This window comes from Charadrius vociferus, unplaced genomic scaffold (genome assembly GCF_000708025.1).
Source record: "Charadrius vociferus isolate BGI_N301 unplaced genomic scaffold, ASM70802v2 scaffold702, whole genome shotgun sequence".
Taxonomy (NCBI): domain Eukaryota; kingdom Metazoa; phylum Chordata; class Aves; order Charadriiformes; family Charadriidae; genus Charadrius; species Charadrius vociferus.
The window spans coordinates 496,998-509,402 of NW_009647433.1; the positions used below are offsets into that span (position 1 = coordinate 496,998).

At 44.4% G+C, this 12,405-nt stretch overlaps 1 protein-coding gene across 2 annotated transcripts in view; it reads right to left on the reverse strand.

The window, feature by feature from the left end:
* Window positions 1-3,246: 3,246 nt before the first annotated feature.
* RAB11B (RAB11B, member RAS oncogene family) overlaps window positions 3,247-12,405 on the reverse strand; it is a 16,874-nt gene continuing 7,715 nt past the window's right edge. The window contains exons 3-4 of one of the 2 annotated variants that reach the window (XM_009880590.1): window positions 9,360-9,440; window positions 3,247-5,055 (exon numbers count right to left, since the gene is read on the reverse strand). In XM_009880590.1, coding sequence (XP_009878892.1) covers window positions 4,910-5,055; window positions 9,360-9,440 — 227 coding nt within the window. In that variant the 3' untranslated portion in view covers window positions 3,247-4,909. The remainder of the gene's footprint in view (window positions 5,056-9,359; window positions 9,441-12,405) is intronic. The other variant, XM_009880592.1, reaches the window with a different exon arrangement.

Genomic DNA, 12,405 nt, shown 5'->3' on the forward strand with positions numbered 1-12,405 from the left:
GGTACCGGCCGTAACGGACCGCTGGTGTCCAAAACCGCATCTGGAACAGAATTTTACACACAGGGTCTGGTTTGGCAATCTTTATATCCACAATAAATCATAACCATGCACAAAAAAAAAAATAATCAAGTGATGTGTATATTTACAGAGTGAATTGCACTTAACACAGGAACCAGGAATAAAAGTAAATGGAAGGAACCTCTTCTGGGTCAGACAAAGGTCCAGTGCTATTTATAGCCTGCGGAGCTTGACAGACACCACCGTGCGTTATCTGACCAGCTTAAAATAAGAATTACTGTTATTTACTGAAAGAGCGCAGCCCTGGAGATACTCATTTCATGGAAACATTTCCTTAATCACCACTCAAACTGTATTATCTACTAAGACTCTATTAAGAGTCTGCAAGTCAAGAATCCAACCTCAGCCCTGACTCACTCTATTTTAACTGAAGGACAGTTAGTCTTCACCCCTAATTGCCTGATTTTTCTTATTTAAAATTCAGGCCCCTACCTTTAATACTGGTTTTCCTAGGGTTTTTTTGGTTGTTTTTTTTTTTATGAAGGAAAAAGACCTCCCTAAATGACTGAGTCACTTCATTAGGATCTTTTTTCTTCTACGGAGCCCAGAACCTCTGAGCGAGTTCTTCCTTCATGCTTGGGAGGGAAATGATCACCAAGCACGGGTAAGACTTGACCATTAAGAGCCCACAAACAGATCACATCCACGACTTCTGGATCAGCACAGCATGCAGGAATCAAAGTGTCAGGAAGCAAAAATACCTACTGTACATTTTTTCCAAGCGGCTTTTGGGAAGTGATCTGCTCAAATGGAAGGCACAGACCAATCCTTACTCTCCTGGCATGTCCAGCTCTCCTCTTCGCTCAAGAATCCCCCATTACCAGCCTCTCCACACACCGCAGGGTGATTACAAGTGAGCTAAGAGAACAGCACTCAAGCGGGGGATTTCTCAGGTGCAGCGGTCTTTCTACTGCTTCTAACCTGCTAGATGTGCTAAGCAGCAGCTGCAGGGGGAAGAAGTGATCAGAACACCTTTTCCTTCTACCAAATTTTGATGGTCTACACAGCACACGCAAAAATCTTTTTAATGAAGTAGCAAGCAGTCACTCATCAACTGGATTTTTACATTTACACAAGTATAGAGCTTTAAAACTTTCCTATGAACCAAACTTGCCTGTCCTGCGCAGGCTACAGACAAACTCTCAGTGGGGATCCCAGACTTTACCTCACCTAGTTTGTGAGCATCGGACTCAAGAGGAAGAAAAGAAGTTCAACTGAGGCAGTCTACCCAACAAATTTATTTTACCAATAACCTGTTTGTGTGCTCACCACCAAATCACTTCTATGTGTGAATTTTGGCCTTTACTCTCCCCATCATTAACAGTGTAGTTATCAGAAAAGACTCCTGACTAATTCGGCATTGGAGGACTCATTCCAAGTATCAGCAGGAGCCTTCAACAGAGGTGTCTATAACTGACACCGGGTGGTAAGCACCCAGTGCTTTTTAGTGTTATTTTTCAATAGTTAGATGAAAGTAATCCTCAACATCCAAGTAAAGCAAGTATAGCACATGTTCCTTCTTTCACAGGCAGCTTTCCTGTCATCAGGAGTTTTACATTAAGCCAAATTCTGCCCTCAAACCTCTTATGGCAGATGGAACAGAGCTGGAACCTTTTCTGTTTTCCTGACGGCAATACTGAGACACACAGAGCCAGTGAAGTTGGCAGTATGAAGCTAAGAAGCAGTTCAGGTGAGGTTACATCTAACTGTTATTTTCCCATCAGGAAAGCATGGTTAAGGAGTCTGGCCTATTGGAGAGCTGCTTTGAATGTCAGACAGCTCTTCAACAGTTCAAGCTTCCTCAGGATTCCTCCAAATCTTCCCCTCTGCAATTTCAGTAGCCACCACCACCACCAGTGGGTTGGGTCGTAGCTACAGTTCTGAGGAGTGTGCAATGCTTTCAGTAGGACACCAGGGCACTGGAGAGCAAAAGTATTGTCCCCTGTCTCTGCACAGGAAGATGGTTTTACCAGGCAGAACCGGTCCACTGGCCTTTTTCTGTTGGCACTAACAGCCCGGTGCTTAGTCTAGGCAAGAGCATCGCAAACCCACAGACGGGCTGCGTCTCTAACGCCTGCAGAGCAGCGCAGCAGTCTGGGAAGGAGTCAATACCTAGTCTAATAAACGGAGTGGCCAGAGCAGATAAAACCATCACTTAGCTTACAGTGCCAAAGTAAGCCGCGTGCGCATGTGCATGCACACACGTGCTTCCCACATCTCGGCTATACTAAAGAGTCCTGCAGCAAAAGGCCTTTCCGTGTCACGACTGATCTCAAAACCAACCCAGCCCCCCTGGCACAAGCCATATGGGTCCAAGGACCACCTGCTCTGAGGGGGCAATGCACAATGAAGCTGTTCAAGGTCTCTTCAACACCCATATAATTTAACAGCACTTGAGCCCTAGACACAAACCTGTTGTTGGGACTCCGAGGCAAAGTTTAGAGCCTTCCACAAAGTCAAAGACTAAAGAAAAGCTCTTTTAAGAGACAAAAAAAATGACTAAACTGCTTCTCAGCTTCTTATACTAGGCCAGATTGATTCTAGACACTTCATGTTAAGAACAGGATTTGCAGAGTAAAACACATTAATACATCACCCTGAACTACTAAGTCTTCTTAACAGCATGATTCCTCCTCATGCGATTCAACTCATTTCTTTATAAAAAGTTTTCTTCAAAAATTAAGGATCCCTGTTCCCCTAGCGTCCACCTATTCTTGAATGAAATATTGAAAATATTTCAGAATTTTCCACTCTCTCTGATGGTGTGCTCATCTGCCAGCCTCCTAACTACTCACTGCATATCACATTCTGGTCTAGACTAGGTCTAGGACCACCAAAAAGGAGGCATCTCCAGTTCCCACTGGTTGCACCTTCTCTCAACAGGATGCCATTAAAGTACATACCAAGTGTTCAAAGTGCCTCCTGAACTGGGACACCCTTAGGACAAAACACTGTGACACCTAACTAGGAATTCATATCCTCATTCAACAGGACTAGGCTGCAAGCATTCACCCCCTTCACCTTGAGTGTAGCCTCTAAACAGAGCTGAGAAGTGGAAGTGCTAGGCACCACGTGCACCCTTTGCTGTGAACTATAGCCCTCTCGGTGCATACAGTGCAAACTTAAAGGCATTGGTCTGGAAATCTTATAAAAGAAAAGCCATCAGAGTTAACTGCCCTTAATTTTATTACATAACCAGACAGAACAGTTGAGACTGGAATGTCAGATTTTCCCTCCAAGCACAATTCACAGTTTTGTATTTGCTTTGTATCAGAAAAGAAAAAACAACTCACTAATATGCAGGTAAGGATTCATCAAGTGAGGTACAGTCTCAGAATACAGAGCAAAAATTCACTGCGAATTGCTTCACTGGCCTTCAGAAAGCAGCAGATGGTCTCCAACTCTTCCTTTAGATAGTTTCACCCAGTATTTGCCTCCTCATAACATTCAGCGTATACTGGAGGGGATGCAAGTGTTCAAGAGCTAATGAATGATGAAAAGCCATCATCATAGAGGATTTTTACAAGCTAGCAAGAGACTGACTACACGAAGTTGTGCTAACATTCTTCCCATTCAGCAAAACAAAGTATTACAGTAGCTAGCCCTGCTGATGACAAATCTGTTACATCAGGTGAAGTACAATCATTTGAGAATTACAGTCTGCAATTCAGTAAAACAGAATAAGAGGAAAACAACAGGTTAGCAGTTAGTATGCGAAATCTTAGTATTACGCATTTTAGTAGAGGTCAAGAAGATTATGCACAAGGTCAATAGTGAAAGATCATGAAGAGAAAGTTCAAGATGCTATGGTTCTGCAGAAGTTTTACAAAATGTATAAAGTATTGTGTTTCTCTACAACAACCAAAACCCTTAACAGTGCAGGTATATACATGACATGAAAATATTGCTTCACTCACTCAAACAGGGATAGGAGAGATCTAGAGAAAAAGCAGCATGCAAAAAAATCCTGGAACTATAGAAGATCTTGCTTTCGGACACTGATCTACAGTACAAAATAAGCCTACTTGTACAGGTTGCAAAAGGTTTCTGAAATAATATGTGGCACTTACTGTACAATAATGTTAACTGATTAACATAAGCCATGAATAAATATTAAGCCACTTCATAAAGCCTGCACAAGCAGCACAGGCGTTCATGGTGGCAGAGAAAGCAATGCAGACATACTTCATTGTTCCCAAATAAAACACGAATAGAGAAAGATTTCCCAAGCAGGAAACTGTAAACTACACAGCCAGACTAACTGTATTAGGGGTAATTACATAATAAGTAATGTTACTTTCAACAGCTTTCTTACGTGTGTGCAGCCACGAACAACCTCACTGTGAGATCAGGATAGAAAACAGAGCATTTGGTAGGATAGCTATTTTCTTTTAATTTCTTCCCCATGTTTACAGAAACACAAGAAAAAAAAATATCTGACTATGGGAGGAAAAAACCTTGTCACCTAAATGTAGCTATTTCTTCAACAGTTATAGCCAAGTCCCCATGGTTTCTCTCCCAGAAAAAAAAAAAACAAAACCATTTGAGGAGAGTGTTTCATGGGATAATATCCAGCAGCAGATGTTCCAACACAAACACGTCTATCAGATCAGTGCCTACATTTCAAGCCCAAAAGTCACCACACTGAAGGGGATTTCAAAGGCAGGGGAATGTTAGCCCTACAATTAAAGGTCTAAGATGAAAAGGGGAACTTGGGAACGGGGTAAAGGAGGGAAGAGGGAGTCACTGAATCACAGGAGATAAGAAGTGCACACAAGTTTCTAAATGAAGCACAGACGAAGTGAAGGGCACAAGAGTCATCTACAGGAGGTCACAGGTTCTGACAGCACTGGAGTTTGTTGGATTTCTGTCCATCGGTGGTCGGTGGGACACTGATGTCAACTACGTTGTTGCCAGGAGACTCATCGTGTGCAGACCGATCTGCAATCTGCTTCTGCGAAACAATGCGGTAGATTTCTGAAATGAGAACAGACTTGTTAGAGCCCGGAAGGACACTGGCTCCAACGGAGCACACGCACACGGCAGAGCAATCTGTCAAAGAAGATGCTAGAACCCAAGAATTAGAAGATTTTAACTTGAGAGCTGTGAAGGGGAATGTAGTCTGACCAGCTGTGGCGTGTAACATCTGGCTTGCTTTTGAGCTCTAATGGATATGCCAGCTCTGTCTGGAAAAGTTATTAAGACAAGATTCCTTACTGTCTTCCACAATAGCACCTCCTATCACGTTCTTTTTCAATGACTCCATGAACACAGGTATTATTAAAAGGCCTTTTAAATAAGAAAGGAGCAGGAAAGCTCATTTCTAAAACAGGGAATCATCTTATTATTGATTTTTAAAAAAAAGGGGGGGGGGAAACATAATCTAGAAACACCAATCAACAGGAAGCTTGCAAAACATCGTTGTGCAGCAGCAATGACGGTATCTATTTCACACTAGCTTCTGGCATGCTGCTACTACCAAATGACAGAAATGCCTACTCCTCTCTGCAACAAATCAGTTTCCCCACCTATGGCAGTAAAAAGCCACATGGTTCCATAAAGCCCCATATTGATCAAAAAATGATTTTCCTGAGAGAATTAATTTATTTGACTCAAATTAATTTATGCCTGAAAGCACACAGATCCACAAAGCTGTAACCGCTGAAGAGAGACTGCCACATTAAAAGCTTTCAGAAACAAACCATTTCAACTGCATAGTTAGCAGAAATAATTTAAGTTGAAAGGTTTTTAAATTACTTATTTCATTGACTCTAATCCCTTGTTCCAACTTCCCTCCATTGTGAGACAGGAAAAGGGCAAGTACCTCCCTGAAAGTCTGCGGTAAATATTATGGCCACATTCATGCAGCCACAGCCTCAAAACAGCAACACCCAAAGTCTTTAGTAAGGATTAAAAAATCATGGGGGACTATGTGGGGTTTGTTTACGTCCTGTGGTTTGTTGGTTTGTTTTTTTTAAAGAAGCTGCACATATTTACAATGTTTAAAATGGAAACCTTTAACCCAAGACTCACCTCATTGCCACTGGCTACTTTCAACTTTTTTTGCTGAAAGGGACAAGGAGACCTGTGCAGATTGTCATATCCCTGTTCTCGTATGCTCGGTAGCGTATTTTAACGCTAGCAGTTCAGAGTTATTGCCAAGCCCTCTTTTCTTTGGGGTAGCACCTGTTCGGGGGGCTTTGTTTGTTTGTTGGTTGGGGTTTTTTCAAAGTCTTTAGCAATCCCTCAAACTGGTGGCCAGTAAGGAAGCTCCTGTTCTGCTGCTCCCACCTTCTTCCCTTCTCCAAGTCCCCCACAGTTGCTCCCAACTCACTGCTCTATATGTTTTCCCAGGTTTCTTCTTCTCTCTTAGTAGGATGATTCTCCCCCAGGCAATCATTTTAGGAACAGCCTTTTCAGGACGACTCAGTCTTACTAGCCACATCCCGACTGTACCTGAACTGGACAATCTCAACTCTTTTGGGCACCCAGGATGCTGCTCAGAGATAGTGTTTTGAGTTCAGTTTGCCGAGGCCTGACCTCAGCTTGAGTTCTGGCTCCTTAAGTATCTTATCTGTTACAGCAGCCCGTACTGGGGCTCTTTCCTAGAGCAACCTTAGGCCATTTTCTCTACCCAGGGTCAGTCTCAGGACAACACTCCAAGGGAAGACAGGATGGATGGCATCTGCTGAACTACGCCCAGAGCACTAAAACCATGGATACCATCTCAAAGCACCAGGCAAGTTGCCTCAGATCCAGCCAGGTGTCACAGCTAAGCAGTGGATCTGCTATAAGGCTGCCCTGCACAAGAGACGGTCGCAGCTTGGGCACCAGGCAGTCTTCTCTGCGGCTGTCTCAACAGCAATATGCTCCAGTTGCTTCACCAGTAGCTCCAATAATTCAACACAAATCTTGCTGAGCAGCAAATACAACCCATTCCTAGTCTGTCAGGCTTTTTACTTCTAGGAATAGCTTGGCTATCCTTTTTCTCCTGCCTGCCTCTTCTTGGTCATCTTCCTCTAACTGCAACACATTTCTGATACCAACAGAGTTGGCCAGCACCAGACATAGTGATCCCAGTGCTTCTTACTGCTTCCCTGCACACCTCTGCAAAAGAAACCTGGAACAGCCTGCATTACACAATTCATCATATTAAAACTCAGCTTTTTTCCTCGTAATAGGCTCCCATTCATACATAATCAAGACACAATGATACAATGCCAATTCTTTAGTCAGCGTCCAGTAAGCAACATACACCAGATACTTCCTGATAATCAAGTAGAACCAGAACAAAAGGCTCATTCTCATTTAACTGAAATCCATCTCTGGTAACAATAAAGGTCTGCAAATGCTCATCTTGAGATGCTGTGGGACATGGAAATCAGACACAACTTCACAAAACCATGTACTGGGGCAAGACAGTTCATTGGTCTAGAATTCAGCTATGGTAAGCAACAGTCAGGAACTGGATCTTGTCAACTCTTCATGTTCATGATATGGATCTTAAAGAGCTTTTCAAGAGACAGGACAAACACTGACAAATTATAAGATGTTCTCCCCTCTTTAGGACAAGATTCAGATCTCATGGAGCAGCAAGACATAGAACAGTAATTCATCACCTGCTTGATAGTGCTCTGCCTATTTAGATGTGGTTTAAGGTTTTTTTGCCAATTACCAATTACTTCATTTTAGGAGTGGATGACCATGCTTTCAAACATCAACTTCCATGTCACCTCAAACAGTATTTTGAGATATGACTACTGCAGAACACAGAAGGGAAGGCAGAGTCTCTGAAAGCAGCGATGCTCAAGTTTATCTGGCTTTGTTAGCTCCAGTTCAGCAGTCCTGCAGGCCCATGCTGGTCTCCTTCAGACACCCTTGGGTGGGACAGCACCATGCTTCCCAGGACTCTGCTTCCAAGGATTAGCTCAGGCAGAGAGCTACCCAAATGCACAGTCACCTCAGACTGGTGCCAGAATAATACATCCTCTGGATCCCAAAGTGCTAAAGCATGCAGTGCTGACACAGTCACACAAACTGAACTAAAATTGGAGTAAGATTAAGCCAAACTCCAAGTTCAGGAGAAGTTACCCACCCCAACTGAAGTAACAACACAGCGATGAGCAACGCTTATTTCAAGCACCTCTCTTGCTCTGTGTGCTTTCTGATTCTACTGCCTGCAGGCTACGTACCTCCCACCGTATATCCTCACCATTTCAAGCCTGTCATTCCTCCTTGTCCTACCTTGTGACCATACAATTCACACTTCTTGGCCAACTTCACTTTGAAAGAAATCAGCACGCTCTCCACATGCTGCATTTAGCCTAGAACAGAGCTGCACTCTTCTACAGGACAAACGAGCGCTCAGCTCAAATCTGCAATCCCCTACTAGCAAAAATGGTCGTGACTTAGCATGGTAAGGAGGACTTGGTGGGGTACCTACAGTAATACAGCTTTACTGGTGAATCCTAGGCATCACATGCAGTAGAGTGCTGCCCTACTCCAGGGCCAAGAAAATACATGCAGGCAACAGCTCCATCCTAAAGAACAGACATTCTAAGCGCCAGTCTGAAAGAGGAAAAAAGCAAGCAGTAGAGTACTACTACCTGGAATACCTCTGATACTACATGCAGTGGACCCGCTCCCTGAGCCACACAGCATTCCCACACAGAGAGCAAGTCTGAAGCTGCAAGTGGACACTGTGCACTCAGTAGCTACATCTACAGCAGTTATACGTGCTAAGGAACATTCTTGGGCAGTGGGAATCATAAGCCCTGGCCTCATTTTGGCCTGTGACTGCTATCACGTTCTTAGCCAACTCCTGGGACTCTTCAGGGACATTCCCAGAGGGCAGTCTGCACGCAGTTCTGCTGGTGGTGCAGTTACCTACAAACCTTGCCATCAGCTGAGAAACAAGAGTTCAGTAATCTGGACAAAAATATTATGTACCAGTCTGCTTTGGCGCAAGAGAACACACTGGAACATTTAACTTCCCAGCATGACTATGGCTCCACTGCCTACATTTTGTGCAGGAACGGAACTACCAGTGCCATTGCTATATCTTGAATTTAAGCACTATCAGGAGACTAGAAACCTCCAGATTCTTGGGCAGAAAAGGTATGTGTGGGATGGGAGGCAAAACACAAAGGTAAGATTAGAAGACTTGCAAACTAACCATCATTCCCAGCATTCATTTCCAAAACAGTATAGATAACCGCAAACTGTGTCCATGAAGATCCACTGCCTCAGGAGTGGACTTCTGAATCCGTAACAAACCATACCTGTAAGGATGTTCTTGAAGGCTTCTTCTACATTTGTTGAATCCAGAGCAGAAGTTTCAATAAAAGATAAGTTATTTTTTTCTGTAATAAATAACAAGTGGTTCAGTTAAAAACTTTAATAACACTATTTCACCTTTACTTTGAGGTTTTCACCTTTATTTTTAGGCCAAATCAGCTAGGGCACAGTCTTTATTTTTTTTCCTGATACACTTGGTGCACCATTTCAGCAGCGTCATCTTTGACCACTGCCTTTCCACAGCATGAGAACATTTCCCTCACTGCAGCCCTTGTTCAGTCAAGTAATAGGATATTATTCTCATCTGGCTACAGATCACTCCTAGAAGTACCTTAGCAAGAGCACAGGCAAAAGCATGTTGGCTGCAACAGGAATCACAATTCTCCACTGCAGTCCCCAAAAGATAAACAGACCTACACTTTCCTAATCAGACCCCACTTCTAAATTACAATAAAACCCCTAGTAATACAATCTATTTTCTTCTCTCTTCTTACAATGCAAAAGATATATATTTTTTAATTTAAAAAAAAAAAAATCATGATTCACACCCAAACATCACACCTCAAATGGTACTGCACCACCTGCCCAGAAATAGGCAAATTTCAGTCACAGAGCTTAAATGGCAACACCTATACCATCACTAGCTATTGAAAGCAGCCTTAGTAGGAAGTTGGGCAAAAAATAAGACATTGAACCAAATGACCAAAGTAATGCACTAAGGTGCTTACTAATTTGTTTTGCTTCTTTTATAGACTTGACTTCTCATTCGCCTGAAAATTTAAAGTGGTTTTACTAACCACAGGGTACTTGCTTACTAGCAAACTTCAGGAAACACATTTAAGCAAGCCCTAGTGATATTCATAGAAGGATGTTAAAACCTAAACATTTAAATTCCACCTCCAAGCTTGACAGCCACACAAAAGTAAGCTGAATGTGAAGGTGACACAGCTGACAGCCCAGCTGAAGTGCCTCTACACCAATGCACGCAGCATGGGCAACAAACAGGAGGAGTTGGAAGCCACCATGCTGCCAGAAAGCTACGACCTGGTTGCCACTACTGAAACCTGCCGGGAGGAATCCCATGACTGGAGTGCGGCTATCAATGGCTACAGGCTGTTCACAAGGGACAGGGGAGGAAGGAGGGACGGAGGCCTCGCCCTCTTGATGGCCTCTTGCCATCAAGAACTGGGTAGTGTGTGAAGAGCTGCCTCTGAAGAATAGCCACGCACAGGGTGAAAGCCTATGAGTAAGAATTAGAGACTGAGGCAACAAAGGGAACCGTGTGGTTGGGGTCTACTACAGGCCGCCCAGCTTGTTGACAAACCCTCTTACTCCAGCTCCAGGAGGTATCGCACATGCAGGCTCTTGTCCTGCTGGGGGACTTCAACCACCCCAACATCTGCTGGAAAAGCCGCATGGTGAGCTGTAGGCAATCCAGGAGACTCCTGGAGCGCATCGAGGATAACTTCTTAAGCGAGGTAAGAGACAGCCCTGCGATATTGGACCTGTTGGTCACCAACACAAGTGAGCTGATTGGTGACATTAAGATTGGAGGCAGCCTGGGCTGCAATGATCATGCACTGGTGGAGTTTGTAGTCCTGAGAGATAAGGGTCAAGCAAAGACTAAAGTCAGGACCCTGAATTTTAGGAAAGCAAACTTCCAGCTCTTCAAGGAGTCAGTCAATAGGACCCCCCGGGAAACTGCCCTCAGGGACAACAGAGCACAACAGAGCTGGTAGATCTTTAAGGACACTTTCCATAGAGTGCAAGCTCTTGATCCCCAGGTGTAAGAAGTCAGGAAAGGAGGGCCAGAGACCAGCATGGCTGAGTCGAGACCTGCTGGTCAAACTAAAGGGCAAGAAGGAAACGCACAGGCAGTGGAAGCAGGGACAAGTATCCTGGGAAGAGTACAGGGACCTTGCCCAGTTGTGTAGGGATGGGGACAGGAAGGCCAAGGCGCAGCCGGAGCTGAACTTGGCAACGGACACTCAGAAAAATAAGAAGGGCTTCTTACAGGTATGTCAGCCAGAAAAGGAAGGTCAAAGAAAGCGTACCCTCCCCAATGAGCAAGACTGGCAAACTGATAACAGCGGATGAGGAGAAGGTGAGGGACTCAACTTTTTTGCCTCAGTCCTCACTGGCAGCCTCTCTCCCCACACCTGTCAAGTAGATGAACCGCAAGGCAGGGACTGGGGGAGCAAAGTTCCTCCCACTGTAAGAGAAGATCAGGTTCATGACCACCGGAGGAACCGGAACATATACAAGCCTATGGGATGAGATACATCCCAGAGTCCTGAGGGAATTGGCTGATGCAGTTGCCAAGTCACTCTCCATGATATCTGAAAAGTCACGGCAGTCAGGTGAAGATCCCAGTGACTGGAAAAGGGGAAATACTGCACCCGTTTTCAAAAAGGGTAGAAAGGAGGACCCTGGGAGCTACCGACTTCTCAGCCTCACCTCTGGGCCTGGGAAGATCATGGAACAGATCTTCCTAGAAGCAATGCTAAGGCACATGGAGGACAGGCAGGTCATTCGAGACAGCCAGCACGGCTTCACAAAGGCAAGTCCTGTCTGACCAACCTAGTGGCCTTCTATGATGGAGTGACTAGATCAGAGGACAAGGGAAGAGCTAGGCATGTCATCTATCTAGACTTCTGTAAGGCCTTTGACAAGGTCCCCCACAACATGCTTCTCTAAATTGGAGAGTTGAATTTGATGGGTGGACTGTTCAGTGGATGAGGAATTGGTTGGATGGTCGCATTCAGAGGGTAGTGGTCAATGGCTCAATGTCCAGACGGAGATCGGTGACAAGTGGTGTCCCTCAGGGGTCCGTACAGGGACTAGTACTGTTAAATATCTTCATTAATGACATAGACAGTAGAATCAAGTGCACCCTCCGCAAGTTGACACCAAGTTGACTCGTGAGACTGACATGCCTGAGGGATGGGATGCCATCTAGAGGAACCTGGAGAGGCTCGAGAAGTGGACCCATGTGAATCTCATGAGGTTCAACAAGGCCAAGTGCAGGGT